Here is a 21,431-nt window from a genome sequence, read left to right as displayed (position 1 = left end):
CGAATTTCTTGAGTGTGTCCGGGATAGTTTTCCACAGCAGTATATCCTAGAGGCAACAAGGGGGCAAGCCTAGTAATGAGTAATGAACGAGATTTAGTTAACGGCTTAACTGTGCGTGAACATCTGTCCAATAGTGATCATAACAAGATCGAGTTCAATGTCGTGTTTGAAAGGGAAAAAAGTGAATCAGCTGCTAAGATTCTAGACTTGGGTAAGGCCGACTTCAATGGGATGAGACAGAGACTGTCCACGGTAAACTGGGCAAATCTGTTAATGAGTAAAACGACTGATGATCAGTGGGAAATGTTTAAAGAAACATTTAATGTGATAGAGAATCGGTTTATACCCCTGAGGGGCAAGAACTCCACTTGCCAAAAAAAACAGCCATGGACAACTAAAGAGATAAGGGACAGTATAAGACATAAGGAAAGGGCATACAAAAAGGCAAAAAATGGCACAGATCCTGGTGAATGGGAAAGATACAAAGATCAACAAAGGGTCACAAAACAGATAGTAAGAGCTACAAAAAGAGAGTATGAAAAGAAACTCGCAAGGGATATCAAAACCAATGCGAAGAACTTTTATAGTTATATTAGGAAAAAGAGGGTGGTCAGGAGCAGTGTTGGCCCCTTAAAAACTGAAAGTGGGGATATTGTCATTGACAATGAGGAAATGGCGGACATGTTGAATAATTACTTTGCGTCAGTAAATCCCAATTTACTGACGCAAAGTAATTACTTTGCGTCCGGAAATCCCAAGAAAACTTATATTGAATCGGGGACAGGGACTCGATAAAATTAATATAAGTAAAGCAACAGCAATGAAGAAAATAATAGCACTAAAGAGTGACAAATCCCCAGGACCAGATGGTTTCCATCCCAGGATTTTAAAGGAAGTAGGTGAGCAGATTGCAGATGCCCTAACTATAATCTTTCAAAGTTCTCTAGATTCAGGAACTGTCCCTCTAGATTGGAAAATTGCACGTGTCACTCCGCTTTTTAAGAAAGGAGAGAGAGGGAAACCGGGGAATTATGGACCAGTTCGCCTAACATCTGTTGTGGGGAAAATGCTGGAGTCTATAATTAAGGATAGGGTGACTGAACACCTCGAGAATTTTCAGTTAATCAGAGAGAGCCAGCATGGATTTGTGAAAGGTAGGTCGTGCCTGACAAACCTGATTGAATTTTTTGAAGAGGTGACTAAAGTACTGGTCAGGGGAACGTCAATGGATGTTATTTATATGGATTTCCAGAAGGCATTTGATAAGGTCCCACAAAAGAGACTGTCAGCTAAGATAGAAGCCCATGGAATCGAGGGAAAAGTATGGACTTGGTTAGGAAGTTGGCTGAGCGAACGGCGACAGAGAGTAGGGATAATGGGTAGGTACTCACATTGGCAGGATGTGACCAGTGGAGTCCCGCAGGGATCTGTCTTGGGGCCTCAATATTCACAATATTTATTGACGACTTCGATGAAGGCATAGAAAGTCTCATATCTAAGTTTGCCGATGACACAAAGATTGGTGGCATTGTAAGCAGTGTAGATGAAAACATAAAATTACAATGCGACATTGATAGATTAGGTGAATGGGCAAAACTGTGGCAAATGGAATTCAATGTAAACAAATGTGACGACATCCACTTTGGATCAAAAAAGGATAGAACAGGGTACTTTCTAAATGGTAAAAAGTTAAAAACAGTGGATGTCCAAAGGGACTTAGGGGTTCAGGTACATAGATCATTGAAGTGTCATGAACAGGTGCAGAAAATAATCAAGAAGGTAAATGGAATTTTGGCCTTTATATCGAGAGGACTGGAGTACAAGGGGGCAGATGTTTTGCTGCAGCTATACAAAACCCTGGTTAAACCGCACCTGGAGTACTGTGAGCAGTTCTGGGCACCGCACCTTCAGAAGGACATATTGGCCTTGGAGGGAGTGCAGTGTAGGTTTACGAGAATGATACCCGGACTTCAAGAGTTGAGTTACGAGGAGAGATTACACAAATTGGGGTTGTATTCTCTCGAGTTTAGAAAGTTAAGGGGTGATCTGATCGAAGTTTATAAGATATTAAGGGGAACAGATAGGGTGGATAGAGAGAAACTATTTCCACTGGTTGGGGATTTTAGGAGTAGGGGGCACAGTCTAAAAATTAGAGCCAGACCTTTCAGGAGCGAGATTAGAAAACATTGCTACACACAAAGGGTTGTAGATGTTTGGAACTCTCTTCCGCAAACGGCAATTGATACCAGCTCAATTGCTAAATTTAAATGTGAGATAGATAGCTTTTTGGCAACCAAAGGTATTAAGGGATATGGGCAAAAGGCAGGTATATGGAGTTAGATCACAGATCAGCCATGATCTTATCAAATGTCAGAGCAGGCACGAGGGGCTGAATGGCCTACTCCTGTTCCTATGTTCCAATGTTCCCCTTTCAGGCAGTGAGTTCCAGACCCCCACCAAATTTCTGCTCCTCTCCCCTCTAATCCTTCTACCAATTACTTTTAACCTATGACCCCTGGTCGCTGGTCGCTCTGCTAAGGTAAATAGGTCCTCTCTATCCACTCTATCTAGTCCCACCATAATTTTATATACCTCAATTAAATCTCCCCTCAGCCTCCTTTGTTCCAAAGAAAACAACCCAGCCTGTCCAATTTTTTCTGATAGCTAAAATTCTCCAGCCCTGGCAACGTCCTCATAAATCTCCTCTGTACGCTCTCGAGTGCAATCACATCTTTCCTATAATGTGGTGACCAGAACTGTACGCAGTACTCAAGCTGTGGTCTAACCAATGTTTTATACAGTTCGAGCATAACCTCCCTGCTTTTATATTCTATGCCTCGGCTAATAAAGGAAAGTATCCTGCATTCCTTTTTAACCACCTTTTCTACCTGTCCTGCTACATTCAGGGATCTGTGGACATGCACTCCAAGATCCTTTTGTTCCTCCACACCTCTCAGTATCCTCCCATTTATTGTGTACTCCCTTGTCTTGTTTGCCCACCCTAAATGAATTATCTCAAACTTCTCTGGATTGAATTCCATTTGCCACTTCTCTGCCCACCTGACCAGTCCACTGATATCTTCCCGCAGTCTACAGCTTTCCTCCTCACTATCAACCACACGGTCAATTTTTGTATCATCTGCAAACTTCTTGATCAAGCCCCCCACAATCAAGTCCACAAAACCCAGGACCTCTACCACCTAGAAAGACAAGGGCAGCAGGCACATGGGAACAACACCACCTGCACATTTCCCTCCAAGTCACACACCATCCCGACTTAGAAATATATTGCCGTTCCTTCATCGTCGCTGGGTCAAAATCCTGGAACTCCCTACCTAACAGAACCTTCACCAAATGGACTGCAGCAGCTCAAGAAGGCAGCTCACCACCACCTTCTCAAGGGCAATTAGGGATGGGCAATAAATGCTGGCCTCGCCAGCGACGCCCACATCCCATGAATGAATTTTTTAAAAATCCCATCCGGACCTGTAATTCATCCTCTCCAATGTTAGCAGTGTCATTGTGATCAAAAGATAGAATTTGCGAGCAGACAGTTGAAAGCAAATCTGTCTACTAACCTGTTCTGCCATTGTTCTGTGTTAGAATCATGTAAAAACATGTCTCTATTCTTACATTCCCCACCTCCTTTTTGTGGCATCGCAAAATTATTTTATGGTCAGTGCGAATATTTCCATCGTATTCTCTCTTAATCTTAACTTATTTCAGAATTTTAAAAATCAAGCAAGCCATCACTGTGAGGACACGACTGGAAGTAACTCACCCTTTTTGAACTGAAACTGACCCTGATACCACTGCTCTCTTTAATGATGTTGTCCTTGTGGTTGGTCCATGTCAGGGGGTGGGGGGTTGTGGGAGAGGTTCCAAACTCAGAGGGGGCGCACCCGGAGTGACAGTTTCCCAGGCAGGTTTTGAGGAGCCGTGAAGAACTCCTGCTACTCCCAGTCCGACAAAAAATAGAGTAAAACTTAACTGCGGGCTCCTCTTCGGCTGTAACTCCAGCTGACACTGAGTGGAGTGTACGAGGTGCACTCTATACCCAGGACTGTCCGAAAATGGCAATCGGGGTCCTGTGTACCTTATAGGATCCTGATTGGCATTTTCAATGGTGTGACTGTGTGAATGAGGTGGGCTCTCTGGGCACCCAGCGTTAGGGTGGGAGAAGTTCGCAGTGCCCACAATGACTGTGGGAATTGGGCGAAAAGTCATTCCCCACCATTTTCAGGGCAATACTACCCCGTTTCCACAAGGCAGAAGGTCTGAAAATGTCCCCCAATATATTGAAGAGACACTGTATTAAAAGCAGACCTGTACTTCTCAGATTCAAATGGTTGAACAACAATTAACTCCAGGAAGAAATTGCAGTGTGTGATAAAATAACAGGAATAAGGAATTGTACTGATCTCGTTACCTGAACTTTTTTTTTTATTCGTTCATGGGATGTGGGCGTCGCTGGCGAGGCCGGCATTTATTGCCCATCCCTAATTGCCCTTGAGAAGGTGGTGGTGAGCCGCCTTCTTGAACCGCTGCAGTCCGTGTGGTGACGGTTCTCCCACAGTGCTGTTAGGAAGGGAGTTCCAGGATTTTGACCCAGCGACGATGAAGGAACAGTGATATATTTCCAAGTCGGGATGGTGTGTGACTTGGAGGGGAACGTGCAGGTGGTGTTGTTCCCATGTACCTGCTGCTCTTGTCCTTCTCGGTGGTAGAGGTCGCGGGTTTGGGAGGTGCTGTCGAAGAAGCCTTGGCGAGTTGCTGCAGTGCATCCTGTGGATGGTACACACTGCAGCCAGAGTGCGCCGGTGGTGAAGGGAGTGAATGTTTAGGGTGGTGGATGGGGTGCCAATCAAGCGGGCTGATTTATCTTGGATGGTGTCGAGCTTCTTGAGTGTTGTTGGAGCTGCACTCATCCAAGCAAGTGGAGAATATTCCATCACACTCCTGACTTGTGCCTTGTCGATGGTGGAAAGGCTTTGGGGAGTCAGGAGGTGAGTCACTCGCTGCAGAATACCCGGCCTCTGACCTGCTCTCGTAGCCACGGTATTTATATGGCTGGTCCAGTTAAGTTTCTGGTCAATGGTGACCACCAGGATGTTGATGGTGGGGGACTCGGCGATTGTAATGCCGTTGAATGTCAAGGGGAGGTAGTTAAACTCTCTCTTGTTGGTGATGGTCATTGCCTGGCACTTATCTGGCGCAAATGTTCCTTGCCACTTATGAGCCCAAGCCTGGATGTTGTCCAGGTCTTGCTGCATGCGGGCTCGCACTGTTTCATTATCTGAGGGGTTGCGAATGGAACTGAACACTGTGCAGTCATCAGCGAACATCCCCATTCCTGACCTTATGATGGAGGGAAAGTCATAAAAGGGTTATAAACCTCAGATCTGAATGGTTTAACTCTTTTAGAAATGCACCAGGGTAATAGTGTGGATTGGAGGGTTTGATGGACCAAAGGTCTTCTCCTGCCGATTATGTTACTTCCTATATAACAGTGACCAGTTTAATTTCTGATGTGGAGATGCCAGTGATGGACTGGGGTTGACAATTGTAAACAATTTTACAACACCAAGTTATAGTCCAGCAATTTTATTTTAAATTCACAAGCTTTCGGAGGCTTCCCCCTTCGTCAGGTGAACGATGTGAAAATGAAATCCTCGAAATGAAATCACATTTATAATTCACAGAACAATGCTTGGTGAGTACAGACAGTTTTTTCAACTGCCCGTTGCCAAGGCAATCAGTGTGCAGACAGACAGGTGTTACCTGCCAGGTCTCACAGAATATACAAATCACCAAAAAAAAAACAACAAACAAAAAAAAACAGAGATAGAGAGGCAGAAACATAGAAAAGACAGCAACTGACCCGTTATATTAAAAACAGATAACATTTGTTCGCTGGTGGGGTAACGTGTAGCGTGACATGAACCCAAGATCCCGGTTGAGGCCGTCCTCACGGGTGCGGAACTTGGCTATCAATTTCTGCTCGACGATTTTGCGTTGTCGTGTGTCTCGAAGGCCGCCTTGGAGTACGCTTACCCGAAGGTCGGTGGATGAATGTCCATGACTGCTGAAGTGTTCCCCGACTGGGAGGGAACCCTCCTGTTTGGCGATTGTTGCGCGGTGTCCGTTCATCCGTTGTCGCAGCGTCTGCATGGTCTCGCCAATGTACCATGCTCTGGGGCATCCTTTCCTGCAACGTATGAGGTAGACAACGTTGGCCGAGTCACAGGAGTATGAACCATGCACCTGGTGGGTGGTGTCCTCTCGTGTGATGGTGGTATCTGTGTCGATGATCTGGCATGTCTTGCAGAGGTTACCGTGGCAGGGTTGTGTGGTGTCGTGGACGCTGTTCTCTTGAAAGCTAGGTAATTTGCTGCGAACGATGGTCTGTTTGAGGTTGGGTGGCTGTTTAAAGGCGAGTAGTGGAGGTGTGGGGATGGCCATAGCGAGGTGTTTGTCCTCATTGATGACATGTTGAAGGCTGCGGAGAACATGGCGTAGTTTCTCCGCTCCGGGGAAGTACTGGACGACAAAGGGTGCTCTGTTGGTTGCGTCCCGTGTTAGTCTCCTGAGGAGGTCTATGCGATTTTTCGTTGTGGCCCGTCGGAACTGTCGATCGATGAGTCGAGCGTCATATCCCGTTCTTACTAGGGCGTCTTTCAGCGTCTGTAGGTGTCCATCACGTTCCTCCTCGTCTGAGCAGACCCTGTGTATTCGCAGGGCCTGTCCATAGGGGATGGCCTCTTTGACGTGGTTAGGGTGGAAGCTGGAAAAGTGGAGCATCGTGAGGTTGTCCGTGGGCTTGCGGTAGAGTGAGGTGCTGAGGTGCACGTCTTTGATGGAGATTCGTGTGTCCAAGAAAGAAACTGATTCTGAGGAGTAGTCCATGGTGAGCTTGATGGTGGGATGGAACTTGTTGATGTTATCGTGTAGTCTCTTTAGTGATTCCTTGCCGTGGGTCCATAGAAAGAAAATGTCGTCGATGTATCTGGTGTATAGTGTTGGTTGGAGGTCTTGTGCAGTGAAGAAGTCCTGCTCGAACTTGTGCATGAAAATGTTGGCGTATTGGGGTGCGAATTTGGTCCCCATGGCTGTTCCGTGTGTTTGGGTAAAGAACTGGTTATCGAAGGTGAAGACATTGTGATCCAGGATGAAGCGGATGAGTTGTAGGATGGCGTCCGGAGATTGGCTGTTGTTGGTGTTGAGTATTGATGCTGTCGCAGCGATGCCGTCATCGTGGGGGATACTGGTGTATAGTGCCGAGACGTCCATCGTGGTGAGAAGTGTTCCTGGTTCAACTGGTCCGTGGGTACTGAGTTTTTGTAGGAAGTCTGTAGTGTCGTGACAGAAGCTGGGGTTCCCTGTACGATGGGTTTCAGGATGCCCTCGATGTATCCAGAGAGGTTCTCACACAGGGTTCCGTTGCCTGATACGATAGGACGTCCGGGTGTGTTGGCTTTGTGTATCTTTGGGAGGCAGTCAAGCATTGTTCTGTGAATTATAAATGCGATTTCATTTCGAGGATTTCATTTTCACATCGTTCACCTGACGAAGGGGGAAGCCTCCAAAAGCTTGTGAATTTAAAATAAAATTGCTGGACTATAACTTGGTGTTGTAAAATTGTTTACAAAAGTTTAATTTCTGAGTAAGAGACCATGAGACCAAGTGTTGTGATGCATCACCCTCTTTATTTCACAGTGAGAATACATTCCCGGCAGTTTGAAAAACAAAAGACAAACAAAGGCTGGAAGACAATGGATTATTTACACCACAAGAGAAGCCTGTGAATGGGCCGCCTGTTAACAGGAGCAATATCTGAATAGATCATTTTCTCAATCACAGATTCAGTCCGTGTATATTCCAAGTGTGAGCACCCAGTATAGGTGTGAGGAGATCTGAATCTGAAATTTATAACATCTTCAGTCTCTGGATTTGTGCTGATCTGAGTACGGCCAAACTGGATTCAGAAACTCCCTTTCTTCTCATCATTAACACAATGTCCAGTGTTTGCACATTAGGAATGGTTGGAAAAGGGAATATTTTATTACTCACACAGGGGATCCCCATTAGCAGGTTTCTCCAGTGAATGTATTGCTCTTCCTACAGTTCACAGCGTGCAGTCGACACTGTCTGTTATACAGTCTATTCCCATTAATATCTCAGAGTACAGGAGACAGAACAATTTAAACACAGAAGGAAATTCTCCAAGATTCCACGATGAAAGCCTCAACATTTTATAAATGTTAAACACACTGCGTCTTTACAGTTTAAACATACTTGTAATTAAATGATTCGGTGTTGAACTAACTCTTGCAGTAAAATGCACATCATGCTGTCGAAACCCTTTAACTGAATGAATTATGTTGTTTCCTTGTTGAAGATTTGAGGCTGAGTGGACAATCTGCCCCAGATTGGCTACAATCTGCCCCAGGAAAGACACACTTGTGCTGGACAGCAAAAGGAGTGTCAGAGGGGCCTGGTGACAGCTTGCTCTGTGGAAGCACCTGGTCTCTGCCTGTGGTCAGCAACTCACAGAGTGAGAGACCCCAGGTACGATCCCACATCTGACCACTCCATGATTTCACATGGAACAACTTCAATACTCTGTGCTCTGAAACACTTTCCATTTTCTATTGGCTCTTTTCACATCACCTTTAAATGTTCTGATCAGCATGACTGGGATAAACAGAAACATAATCCATCGCTGTGTGAAGATAAAACATCCTGGAACTCTTTCTGCCAACAGGTCCATCTCAATCTCAATCTGTGCACGATTCATTTGAAGCAAGATTATAGAAAAGAGAAATTACTGTAGTGATTAATCCCTCTTGATGAAAGCAGGGCCCACCACCCAAGTGCGACTGGATTTAGCCCTGTGTATATGCAGTGTGGAAACTATAAACAAATACATATTTGGCTTAATGGTTCTTTCTTCAAAATTCCTTGTTTTTTATTTTTATTATTTTTCATTCTTGGGACGTGAGCACCACTGGCAATCCCGGCATTTATTACCCATCCTTACTTGCCGTGAGAAGGTGGTCGTGGGCCTGCTTTTTGAACCACTGTGATCTGTGTGGTGAAGGTGCTCCCACAACACTGTTATGTGGGAGGTTCTAGGATATTGACCCTGCAACGATGAAGGAAAAGCTATGGGAGTCAAGAGATGAGCTACACGCCGCAAAACACCCAGCCTCTGACTTGCCCGAGTAGCCACTGCATTGACGTGACTGGTTCATCTGAGTTTCTGGTCATAGTGAACCCCCAGGATGTGGATGGTGGGGGACTGAGTGATGGTAATCCTATTGAATCTCAAGGGTAGATGGTTAGTCTCTCCCTTGCTGGAGATGACTATTGCCCAGTACTGGTGTGGCCCGAATGTTACTTGCCACTTATCAGCCCAAGCCTGGACGTTGTCCAAGTCTTGTTGCATGCGGACGTGGACTGCTTCATTATCTGAGGAATTGCGAATGGAACTGGACATTGTGCAATCATCAGTGAACAGCCTCACTTCTGACCTTATGATGGAGGGAAGGTCATAGATGAAGCAGCTGAAGATGGTTGGGCCTAGGACACTGCCCTGAGGAACTCCTGCAGCAATGTCCTGGGGCTGAGATGATTGGCCTCCAACAACCACTACCATCTTCCTTTGTGCTAGGTATGACTCCAGCCACTGGAGAGTTTTCCCCTAATGTCGACTGTCCTCAGGTTTACTAGGGCTCCTTGGTGCCACACTCATCAAATGCTGCCTTGAAGTTAATGGCAGTTACTCACACCTCACCTCGCAAATTCAGCTTGTGTCCATGTTTGGACCATGGGTGCAGTAAGGTCTGGAGCTGAATGGTCCTGGCAGCACCCAAACTGAGCAGGTTATTGATGAGTCAGTGGCACCTGATGGTACCGGTGACGACTCCTTCCATCACTTTGCTGATGATTGGGACTAGGTTGATGGGGCGATAATTGGCCAGATTGCTATTGTCCTGCTTTCTCTAATGGGAAATGATTCAATGTGGCAGGGAGGGGGTTCCTATTAATGGCTGAGTAATTCTCCTTTTTCCTTCAATGTGGTTTCTCCGCACTTACACAGCTGGTAGATCACCAAAATTGCCCCTCAGAGTGGTTGGTCAGCAATGAATCTGGGAGTTTGGCAAATAACTTGGAATTGAAGAGTGCACCTAATTATAAACCGATTAGGGACCATAAGAGAGATCTACTCATGGAGGCAGAGAGGAGACCGAGGTACTAAATGAGTACTTTGCATCTGTCTTTACCAAGGAAGAAGATCCTGCCAGTCTCAGTAAAGGAAGATGGAGCTGATATAATGGATGGGCTAAAAATTGATCAAGAGGAGGTTTAGAAAGGCTAGCTGTACTTCAAGTAGATAAGTCACCTGGTCCGGATGGGATGCATCCTAGGTTGCTGAGGAAATTAAAGGTGGAAATTGCAGAGGTACTGGCCATAATCTTCCGTAGATACGGGGGGTGGTGCCAGAGGACTGCAGAATTGCAAATGTTACACCCTTGTGTAAAACAAGGGTGTAAGGGTAAGCCCAGCAACTATAGGCCAGTCAGTTTATCCTCAGTGGTGGGGAAACTTTTAGAAACGATAATCTGGGACAGAATTACCAGTCACTTGGATGAGTGTGCAATGATTAGGGAAAGCCAGCACGGATTTATTAAAAGCAACTCGTGTTTAACTAACCTGATAGAATTTTTTGATGGGGTAACAGAGAGGGTAGATGAGGGCAATGCGGTTGATGCGGTGTATGTAGACTTTCAAAATGCATTTGATAAAGTGCCGCATTGTAGGCTGATCATCAAGATTGCGGCCCATGGAATAAAGGGAGCAGCAGCAACATGAATATGTGGCAGATGAAATTTAATGTAGAAAAAAGCAAAGTGATACATTTCGGTAGGAAGAACGCGGAGAGCAATATAAATTAGAGGGCACAGCTCTAAAAGGGGTACAGGAACAGAGAAATCTGGGGGCATATGTGCACAAATCATTGAAGGTGGCAGGACAGGTTGAGAAAGCGGTTAAAAAAGCATAGAGCCGGCATGGACTCGAGGGGCCAAATGGCCTACTTCTGTGCTGTAAGCTTTCTATTACTCTGTGATTCTATGAATAAAAGGAACAACAGCAGCCAGGATTTCTCTCCCGGGGGCAGTCAGATCTGCCAGGGTCGGAGCTAAATGACTGGTTAACGTGTGGGTGGACGATCAGGTGGCTCCCCAACATATTTGGGGAATGTCAAGGAGGTCCATCCCCCGGTGAAAACCAGGGACTATCTGTCACAGGATGACAAGTGGTGATACATTGAACTGGGCACCTGGAAAGAGCCATTGGTTAGACTCATCGGACAAAACCAAATAATGTGAACAGTGAATGTAAAATACAAAACAGAAAATGGCAAAGCAAACCTCACTGTTGGAATTAACGTAGCTGAATAATTCTGAATAAAGAAGCTCCACCTCACAATGTAGCAGTGTGGGTGGGAGAACTCGTGTGGGGCATTGGGGGGAATCTATCAAAATCCCAATACTGACACAGGCACATGGTTAAATCCAGTGTGTACATCATGGAATGCTCAAATTAAAGTTAAAAATAGAGTTAAGCACATCTCACTGTTTGATGTCTGTAAAGGTAACAGAACCTTTCAGAAATGAGCTCTGTTTCATTTCTTCACAAAAGCAATTTGCTTTAGCCCACGTGTGTTAAACCAACCGATGTAAAAGAACTTCCTGTAAAAGGAACGTTTGTCTTGGTCCAAGTCCTTTATGAATTCATTGATGAGGCTGCCAAGATCTTGGTTGTGATGCCGGAAAGTCCTGCAAAACAAACAAGAATAAAGATACTTTATATTTTTATTTCTCCTGTCAAAACCTATCAAAATATATTGAAAGGGAGATGGACTCATCACTCCCTCTGGACTTGGTACACAGGGACACAGAATTACCCCCAAGTGATGAAAATCAAATGATGCTCACCATTTGGAGGCCTCTGAAATCCCCCTCCCTCAGTCCCTTTATTCCCCCACCCTCATAAACCTGATGACCCTCCCTTCAGAAGGACTCAAAGGTCACAGCTTTGGTGACCTCACTCCTGCATGCAACTTCTGCTGAGGGGATGCTGAGAAGGTGTTACCAGGACAACAGCCACCTGATGTGAGTGTGTGAACATGGAGCCTTGTGCTGGTGTCATATCTCTGGTGCTTTATACTTAATCTATTAATTGCTAACATGGGCAGCACTGTGATATGGCAAAATGGCCAAGAGAAACAGAAGAGAATGAGCATTTCTGGGCATTTACAGGGATCGGCAGTTCTGAAAGTGTCCTGCGTTCCCCCTCTGTGATGCTGCAGCAATTGAGGAGCAATAAAGAAACTTGGAAAGTCAATCTCTGGAAGTGATGTCACGAGTTTACACACTTACGTTCACAGAAACCAAGATCTCCTTTCTCACCTGCTGCCAGGTTGGGGCCACAAGTGAGACTGCACTGATGCACTGTGTCATCTCCAACCGTGGTGCTCTGCAGTTCTCTTTATTGCTGGGAGGTCTCTCCTCCAAATAAGGTCTCCCTTTGCTGGAGGACCTCCTGAACCAGGCCCACCAGCACCTGATCGTTGAATGGGATCATTCTGCACCCACCTAAGACGCAACTTCAATGGCCGCTAGCAGCCCTTTAAGAGCTGTTGTAATTATTGTATTAATTATAATCTGGAGTCGGTAAATCTCACACAACAACTCGACCACATACTGCCAACCTAAAGAAAGAATGATCCGTACCCAGCCTTCATTTCTATCTCCGAAACAACTCATACACCACATTCTGTACTTTCGAGGAAACACTTCCACTCTCTCTGATCTATTTATATAAGAGGGCTGATTCCCTGATCGGCAGCTCCTGGAGTGAATGACGAGTGACGAGGAGCACAGGTTGGGAAATCACAGGCCTGAAGCCTCGGATTTGCTGACATTTTATATGAACAGTAAATCAGGCCCTGATGGCCCTTTATCTCCCAATCACACTCCCTCCGATCTCCACTCCTCACAGGGAATAACCCATCGTGGAAACTCCACTGACGATAAAATAACACCACAGCTCCTAACGAAAGGTGCACTGTCAGAGAGGAGGACATTGTCCACATCAGGGATCATGCTGTGTAGTGACCCTCATTGATGGTGTGAGTTGGTGAATGTTGAGTGAGGAAATGACTGGGCCCAGCTCTGAGTCTCTCTCTGATCAGTAAATCACACTGAGGTACATCATCCAGACACATATGTGGAAAATATCCCCTCCACAGGGCACTGGAGGGTGGGCGGTAACACTGGAACCGTGTAATTCATGACTCTGATCAGAAGAGAGCAGATCATTGAATCATAGAAACTTATGGCACAGGAGGCCATTCAGCCCATCATGTCTCTGCCGGCCGAAAAAGAGCTATCCAGTTTAATCCCACTTTCCAGCACTTGGTCCGAGGCACTGTAGGTTACGGCACTTCAAGTGCACTTCCAAGTACTTTTTAAATGAGTTGAGGGTTTCTGCCTCCTCCATCCTTTCAGCCAGTAAGTTCCAGATCCCCACCACTCTCTGGGTGAAAACAATTCTCCTCCTCTCCCCTTTAATCCTCTACCAATTACTTTAAATCTATGCCCCCAGTCACTGACTCCTTTGATAAGGGAAATATCCCTATCCACTCTATCTCGTCCCGTCATAATTTTATATAGCTCAATTAAATCTCCCCTCAGCTTCCTTTGTTCCAAAGAAAACAATCCCAGCCTATCCAATCATTTCCCATTGCTAAAATTCTCCAACCCTGGCAACATCCTCGTAGATCTCCTTTGTACCCTCTCTAGTGTAATCACATCTTTCCTGTAATGTGGTGACCAGAACTGTACACAGTACTCAAGCTGTGGCCTATCCAATGTTTTATACAGTTCTCGTATAACCACGCTGCTCTTATATTCTATGCCTCAGCTAATAAAGGAAAGTATCCCACATGCCTTTTTAACCACCTTATCTAACCTGTCCTGCTACCTTCAGGGATTTGTGGACATGCACTCCAAGGTCCTTTTTTTAATCTGCACCTCTCAGTATTGTCCCATTTATTGTGTATACCCTTGGCTTCTTTGCCCTCCCCAAATGCATTACCTCACACTTCTCTGGATTGAATTCCATTTGCCACTTCTCTGCCCACCTGACCAGTCCATTGATATCTTCCTGCGGTCTGAAGCTTTCCTCCTCACTATCAACCATATGGTCAATTTTTGTATCATCTGCAGACTTCTTGATCAAGCCCCCCACAATCAAGTCCAAATCATTAATATATACCACAAAATGCAAGGGACTCAGTACTGAGCCTTGCAAAACCCCAATGGAAACAGCCTTCCAGTCTCAAAAACATCCATCAACCATTACCCTTTGCTTCCTGCCACTGAGCCAATTTTGGCCACTTTCCCTTGGATCCCATGGCTTTTACTTTTTTGACCAGTCTGCCATGTGGGACCTTGTCAAAAGCCTTTCTAAAAATCCATGTGGACTGCATCAAATGCATTACCCTCATCGACTCTCCTTGTTGCCGCCTCAAAAAAATCAATCAAGTTAGTCAGATATGACCTTCCATTTACAAATCCATGTTGACTGTCCTTCATTAATCCGTGCCTTTCTCAATCACGGTTTATACTGTCTCACAGAATTCATTTGCCCACCACCGAGGTTAGACTGACTGGCCTGTAATTATTCGGTCCATCCCTCTATCGCTTTTTAAACAATGGTACAACATTTGCAGTCCTCCAATCCTCCGGCACCACGCCTGTCGCCAGGGAGGATCAGAAAATGATGGTCAGAACCTCTGCTATTTCCTCCCTTGCTTCTCTTAACAGCATGGGATAAATTTCATCCGGGCCTGGCAATTTATCTAGACTCAAAGATGCTAAACCTCTTAATAATAACTCTCTCACTATGTTTATCCCATCTAATTTTACACACTCCTCCTCCTTAACTAAAATGATTTAAAATAATTACAGTAGATTAGAACATCCAACATCTCAATGAAATTATGTTAGATTTTGGGTGCGGAACTGATCAGAGAAAGTGAAAGTGTTTCCCAAAAATACAGAACGTGGTGCGTGTGAGAATATCTGAAATACAGGAGCCGGCCCCATTATTGTTACAATAGAGGAGTCTAATACTAATGGGACAATCCAGCAGAGAAAAGCCCAACTACTTTAGTTACAAGGTATGGATTTCACATCCTGGGATCGTGTCCCGAGGAATTGTGGGTCCGCCATGTCCAGTGCTCCAGATGAACCTGAGTAATGTGAGTGTGGAGGTCCAGCCGTGTCCTCAGAAGAAGGAACTGAAGGATGTGAGACATGAACAACCTCATTACATGATCAATATTGGCCAACGTCCCCACCTGACTGGACCAGCCCGTTAATCACAGTCTTACTACAGGTTGAGTGATGTTGGAAGACAGGCAATGTAAAGAAATATCAGTCACAACAAACCATCAACTGGACTGACCTGACGTAAAAATTAATAAGAAGCACAGTCGTTATTTGAACTGTTGGATCTTTTGGTTCAGGTGGACTGTGGACCGAAAATGGTAAATAAAGATAGACCTGGAATTCCCGTTGTATTTTGCCGTTCATCAATGATGCTTTTATCCCCCAAGGAGCAGAGACAGGAACAATTGTTTCTGCAGACAAAGAAAAACACTGTTATAGCATTCTACTGGCAGATCACCTGTGGCATTGCTCACGGTGAGTCAGGAGTTACAGGACGGGGCAGGGTGAAGATACTCACATGGTACCTTATCAAATTCATTTTAAAATCCATGTCAACCACATCCACTGCATTTCCTTCATCCGTCTTCTCTGTTATTATTTCAAAGACGGTTGGTCAGGTTTGACCTGCCATTTGGAAACCTGTGCTGACTGGCCCTGATTAAATTAGGAATCTCCAAATATGGAGTCATTTCTTCCTGTATTATAGACTCCAGGTCCCAGAGCCAGCGTTGAACGAGGACATTGAGTGAGATGAGTGAGACGATACTGTTGACATTGAGGATAGTGAGGAAGAGGGAGGGCTCCAACACCAGCTCATAGCCAGAGTCATTGAGCAGCAGCTCATTGAAGTGTGTTTCAGCTGAACAAATCCTGCATTAACAGTCATGACCAACAATCCCAGTCCTTCCACCCTCCAATAAACTACATCTGCCCAAACACCAACATTGATCTTCATGTCACCTGACATTGCAGGGTCACCAGCTACTACAGGAACACACTGCACACAAAGATTTCAAAAAGGTTTAGCATTTGACTGTCTTAGACAAACTAATTATCACCCAGGTGTGAGCCTATACTGCCTTTCTTAAGTGTCACCTGACCTATTCTACTACTCCTACGAGATGTGCTTCCAGTGGCTTCAACATGGCAGGTGGAAAGTTGCTGTGGGCTCCCTGAGCCAAGAATTCCCACCGAGTCTCAAACAGGACATGGTGGTTCAGTGGTATCCTGTGCATTGAGAGAGATGAGATGTATCGGCCTCCACAAGGTCCATGTGGGCTCCACCAGAGGAGTCCATTCCTGGGAAGGATACAGTGGTGTAGTGGGGATGTTAGCAGACTAGTGATCCAGAGCCTTGGGCTAATAATCGGGAGGACGTGACCTCATATCCCACTATTGAAGTTTGAGAATTTGAATTCATTGTTTAAATTTGGAAAATCAAAAAGCTGGTATCAGAAGAAGTGACCATGAAGTTATTGGATTGTCGTAAAAATCCAACTGGTTTGCAAATTTCCTTTCGGGAAAGAAATCTGCTGTCCTTACCCTGTCTCATGTATATGTGACTCCAGTCCCACACCAATATGCTTGACTCTTAACTGCCCTTTGAATTTGCGTAGAAAGCCACCCAGTTTAAGGAATCTGGGGATGGGCAAGAAATACCAGCCTTACCCATGATTTATTTTAAAATTCATTCATGGGATGTGGGCGTCGCTGGCGAGGCCACCATTTATTGCCCATCCCTAATTGCCCTTGAGAAGGTGGAGGTTAACCGCCTTCTTGAACCGCTGCAGTCCGTGTGGTGACGGTTCTCCCACAGTGCTGTTAGGAAGGGAGTTCCAGGATTTTGACCCAGCGACGATGAAGGAACGGCAATATATTTCCAATCGGGATGGTGTGTGACTTGGAGGGGAACGTGCAGGTGGTGTTGTTCCCATGTGCCTGCTGCTCTTGTCCTAGGTGGTAGAGGTCGCGGATTTGGGAGGTGCTGTTGAAGAAGCCTTGGCGAGTTGCTGCAGTGCATCCTGTGGATGGTACACACTGCAGCCACTGTGTGTCGGTGGTGAAGGGAGTGAATGTTTAGGGTGGTGGATGGGGTGCCAATCAAGCGGGCTGCTTTGTCCTGGATGGTGTCGAGCTTCTTGAGTGTTGTTGGAGCTGCAGATGAGAATGTCTAAGGGTGCCCCCTCTACTTAAAATGCATATAAGCTTTTAGTAGTTCAGTGAGATACCTCCATAGCCTGTAGCAGTGTGGTGAACGACGGGTTAATATAAGTAGCCCATTTTGCTAGCTCGAATTAGAAACAATGAGCTTCTTCTTTGACGACTTGTTTACGTTATTAATTTCCTTTATGAATAAGCATACCTTGTGTTAATCAAGTGAAGAGATAAGATGGGACTGAGTTCTGGTGTGGGGGTCTTGTGCAGCTGCAGTAATGAATGGATCTCCCTTTTCAGACAAGGTCGAAAAACATACCGAGCCAGAGATAAGGAAGCCCCCCTTTTCCTTGGCATACACAATACCTGTGAGTGGTCGGCCATTATGTCACTCAGCCTGGCTTGACCAGACTCAGCTTATGATTGGTGTTAACCCTTTGATAATCATGTCCCTCCCCTGTCTGAAAATGTATAATTGTTTGGATCTTCACATGTAATTTTGCCTGTTCTATGAGATTGACAAAGACTCTATTAGAGTTGAAATCGATTCTGTAGAATAGGTCAGCTGTTACAGCTAATAAAATTGTGTTGAACTTTCAAGGTGTATTCGATTCAGTTTTTGCTGAACCAGACGAAGGGTAAAAGAATCCGGTTTGTCACACTCATCCAGGCAAGTGGAGAGTATTCCATCACACTCCTGACTTGTGCCTTGTCGATGGTGGAAAGGCTTTGGGGAGTCAGGAGGTGAGTCACTCGCCACAGAATACCCAGCCTCTGATCTGCTCTTGTAGCCACTGTATTTATATGGCTGGTGTGGTTCAGTTTCTGGTCAATGGTGACCCCCAGGATGTTCATAGTTGGGGATTCGGCGATGGAAATTCCGTTGAATGTCAAGGGGAGGTGGTTAGACTCTCTCTTGATGGAGATGGTCATTGCCTGGCACTTGTCTGGCGCGAATGTTACTTGCCACTTATGAGCCCAAGCCTGGATGTTGTCCAGGTCTTGCTGCATGCGGGCTCGGACTGCTTCATTATCTGAGGGATTGCGAATGGAACTGAACACTGTGCAATCATCAGCGAACATCCCCATTTCTGACCTTATGATGGAGGGAAGGTCATTGATGAAGCAGCTGAAGATGGTTGGGCCTAGGACACTGCCCTGAGGAACTCCTGCATCAATGTCCTGGGGCTGAGATGATTGGCCTCCAACAACCACTACCATCTTCCTTTGTCCGAAGTATGAATCCAGCCACTGGAGAGTTTTCCCCCTGATTCCTTTTGACTTAAATTTTACTCGGGCCCCTTGGTGGCGCACTCAATCAAATGCTGCCTTGATGTCAAGGGCAGTCACTCTCACCTCACCTCTGGAATTCAGCTCTTTTGTCCATGTTTGGACCAAGGCTGTAATGAGGTCTGCTGCTGAGTGGTCCTGGCGGAACCCAAACTGAGCATCGGTGAGCAGGTTATTGGTGAGTAAGGGCCACTTGATAGCACTGTCGATGACACCTTCCATCACTTTGCTGATGATTGAGAGTAGACTGATGGGGCGGTAATTGGCCGGATTGGATTTGTCCTGCTTTTTGTGGACGGGACATACCTGGGCAATTTTCCACATTGTCGGGTAGATGCCAGTGTTGTAGCTGTACTGGAACAGCTTGGCTAGAGACGCAGCTAGTTCTGGAGCACAAGTCTTCAGCACTACAGCTGGGATGTTATCGGGACCCATAGCCTTTGCTGTATCCAGTGCACTCAGCCGTTTCTTGATATCACGTGGAGTGAATCGATTTGGCTGAAGACTGGCTTCTGTGATGGTGGGGATATTGGGAGGAGGCCGAGATGGATCATCCACTCGGTACTTCTGTCTGAAGATGGTTGCAAACGCTTCAGCCTTGTCTTTTGCACTCACGTGCTGGACTCCGCCATTATTGCGGATGGGGATGTTTGCAGAGTCACCTCCTCCCATTAGCTGTTTAATTGTCCACCACCATTCACGACTGGATGTGGCAGGACTGCAGAGGTTTGATCTGATCCGTTGGTTGTGGAATCGCTTAGCTCTGTCTATAGCATGTTGCTTCCACTGTTTAGCATGCATGTAATCCTGAGTTGTAGCTTCACCAGGGTGGCACCTCATTTTTAGGTACACCTGGTGCTGCTCCTGAAGGGTTCTCAAAATTCCCACATTTTTCATATCATCAATGAGGATATGACTTTTGGACTTTTATGGCAGAGGACCCAACTGCTGGGTTAAATGTGGATCCCTGCAGACAGGAGGTTAGGCCCATGAGGGCCTGGGACTGGACATGCCCGGGCTTGTTGGGTGCAGTGTGGATTGTTGCCTGAAACCAGACAACGAGAGGAGACAGATTACGCATTCTTCCCTTTAAAACAATCAACCCAGAGAAAGACTTCAGCTTACACGAAACTAAAGCCCATCAAAACCTTGCATAAATTATCGATACTAACTACTAAAGTAGGAAGGTAGCAATCAGTGCAATTATGCAAACCCATCAATACGTCACAGACAATGGCTTTCAGTTCAAGACTAGTTACGGGGACAGGAAGCCAACAATCACCTGAAGAAGCCCACCATAATCAGACAAAGAACTAACATTGTTTTGGATTCAGATAAGAAATTCGAAAAACAGTATAACTGGGCCACCAGTTACGAAGCACAGGGGGGTTTTTGTTTTGGACCAGGTTCGAAGCAGTTCAGTTTTTGAGCAGCAGTTTTGGAGCAGGTTTTAAGTTGGTTTTGGAACAGGTTTTAAACAGCAGTTTTGGAGCAGCAACAAGGCGCAACCGGGTACGGTAACATAGTGGTTATGTTACTGGGCTAGTAATCCAGAGGCCTGGACGAAAAATCCAGAGTCATGAATTCAAATCCCGCCACGGCAGCTGGCGAATTTAAATTCAATTAATTAATTAATTTCAATTAATTAAATAAAAATCTGGAATTAAAATACCAGTATCAGTAATGATGGCCATGAAACTACCGGATTTTCGTAAAAACCCATCTGGTTCACTAATGTCCTTCAGGGAAGGAAACCTGCCATCCTTACCCGGTCTGGCCGATATGTGACTCCAGACCCACAGCAATGTTGTTGATTCTTAATTGACCTCTGAAATGACCTAACAAGCCACTCAGTTGTAAAATCTCGCTACGAAAAGTCATAATAAGAATAAAACCGGACGGACCACCCGGCATAGGACCACTAGGCACTGGACACGACAACGGCAAAACACCAAGCCCAGTCGACCCTGCAAGGTCCTCCTTACCAACATCTGGGGACTTGTGCCAAAATTGGGAGAGCTGTCCCACAGACAAGTCAAGCAACAGCCTGACATAGCCATACTTACAGAATCATATCTTTCAGCCAACGTTCCAGACTCTTCCATCACCATCCCTGGGTATGTCCTGTCCCACCGGCAGGACAGACCCACCAGAGGTGGCGGTACAGTGATATACAGTCAGGAGGGAGTGGCCCTGGGAGTCCTCAACATTGACTCTGGACCCCATGAAATCTCATGGAATCAGGTCAAACATGGGCAAGGAAACCTCCTGCTGATTACCACCTACCGTCCTCCCTCAGCTGATGAATCAGTCCTCCTCCATGTTGAGCACCACTTGGAGGAAGCACTGAGGGTAGCAAGGGCACAAAATGTACTCTGGGTGGGGGACTTCAATGTCCATCACCAAGAGTGGCTCGGTAGCACCACTGCTGGCCGAGTCCTGAAGGACATAACTGCCAGACTGGGCCTGCGGCAGGTGGTGAGCGAACCAACACGAGGGAAAAACTTACTTGACCTCGTCCTCACCAATCTACCTGTCGCAAATGCATCTGTCCATGACAGTATTGGTCGGAGTGACCACCGCACAGTCCTCGTGGAGATGAAGTCCCGTCTTCGCACTGAGGACACCATCCAACGTGTTGTGTGGCACTACCACCATGCTAAATGGGATAGATTCAGAACG

At 45.8% G+C, this 21,431-nt stretch overlaps 1 protein-coding gene across 1 annotated transcript in view; it reads right to left on the bottom strand.

The window, feature by feature from the left end:
• Positions 1 to 11,689: 11,689 nt before the first annotated feature.
• Positions 11,690 to 21,431, bottom strand: part of LOC137322201 (uncharacterized) — a 51,506-nt gene continuing 41,764 nt past the window's right edge. Inside the window, exon 5 of the mRNA XM_067985316.1 lies at positions 11,690 to 11,843. Coding sequence (XP_067841417.1) covers positions 11,690 to 11,843 — 154 coding nt within the window. The remainder of the gene's footprint in view (positions 11,844 to 21,431) is intronic.

This window comes from Heptranchias perlo, chromosome 5 (genome assembly GCF_035084215.1).
Source record: "Heptranchias perlo isolate sHepPer1 chromosome 5, sHepPer1.hap1, whole genome shotgun sequence".
In the NCBI taxonomy this organism is placed as follows: domain Eukaryota; kingdom Metazoa; phylum Chordata; class Chondrichthyes; order Hexanchiformes; family Hexanchidae; genus Heptranchias; species Heptranchias perlo.
Note: the sequence above shows the minus strand (reverse complement) of the source record. Positions and strands in the feature narration are given on the sequence as shown.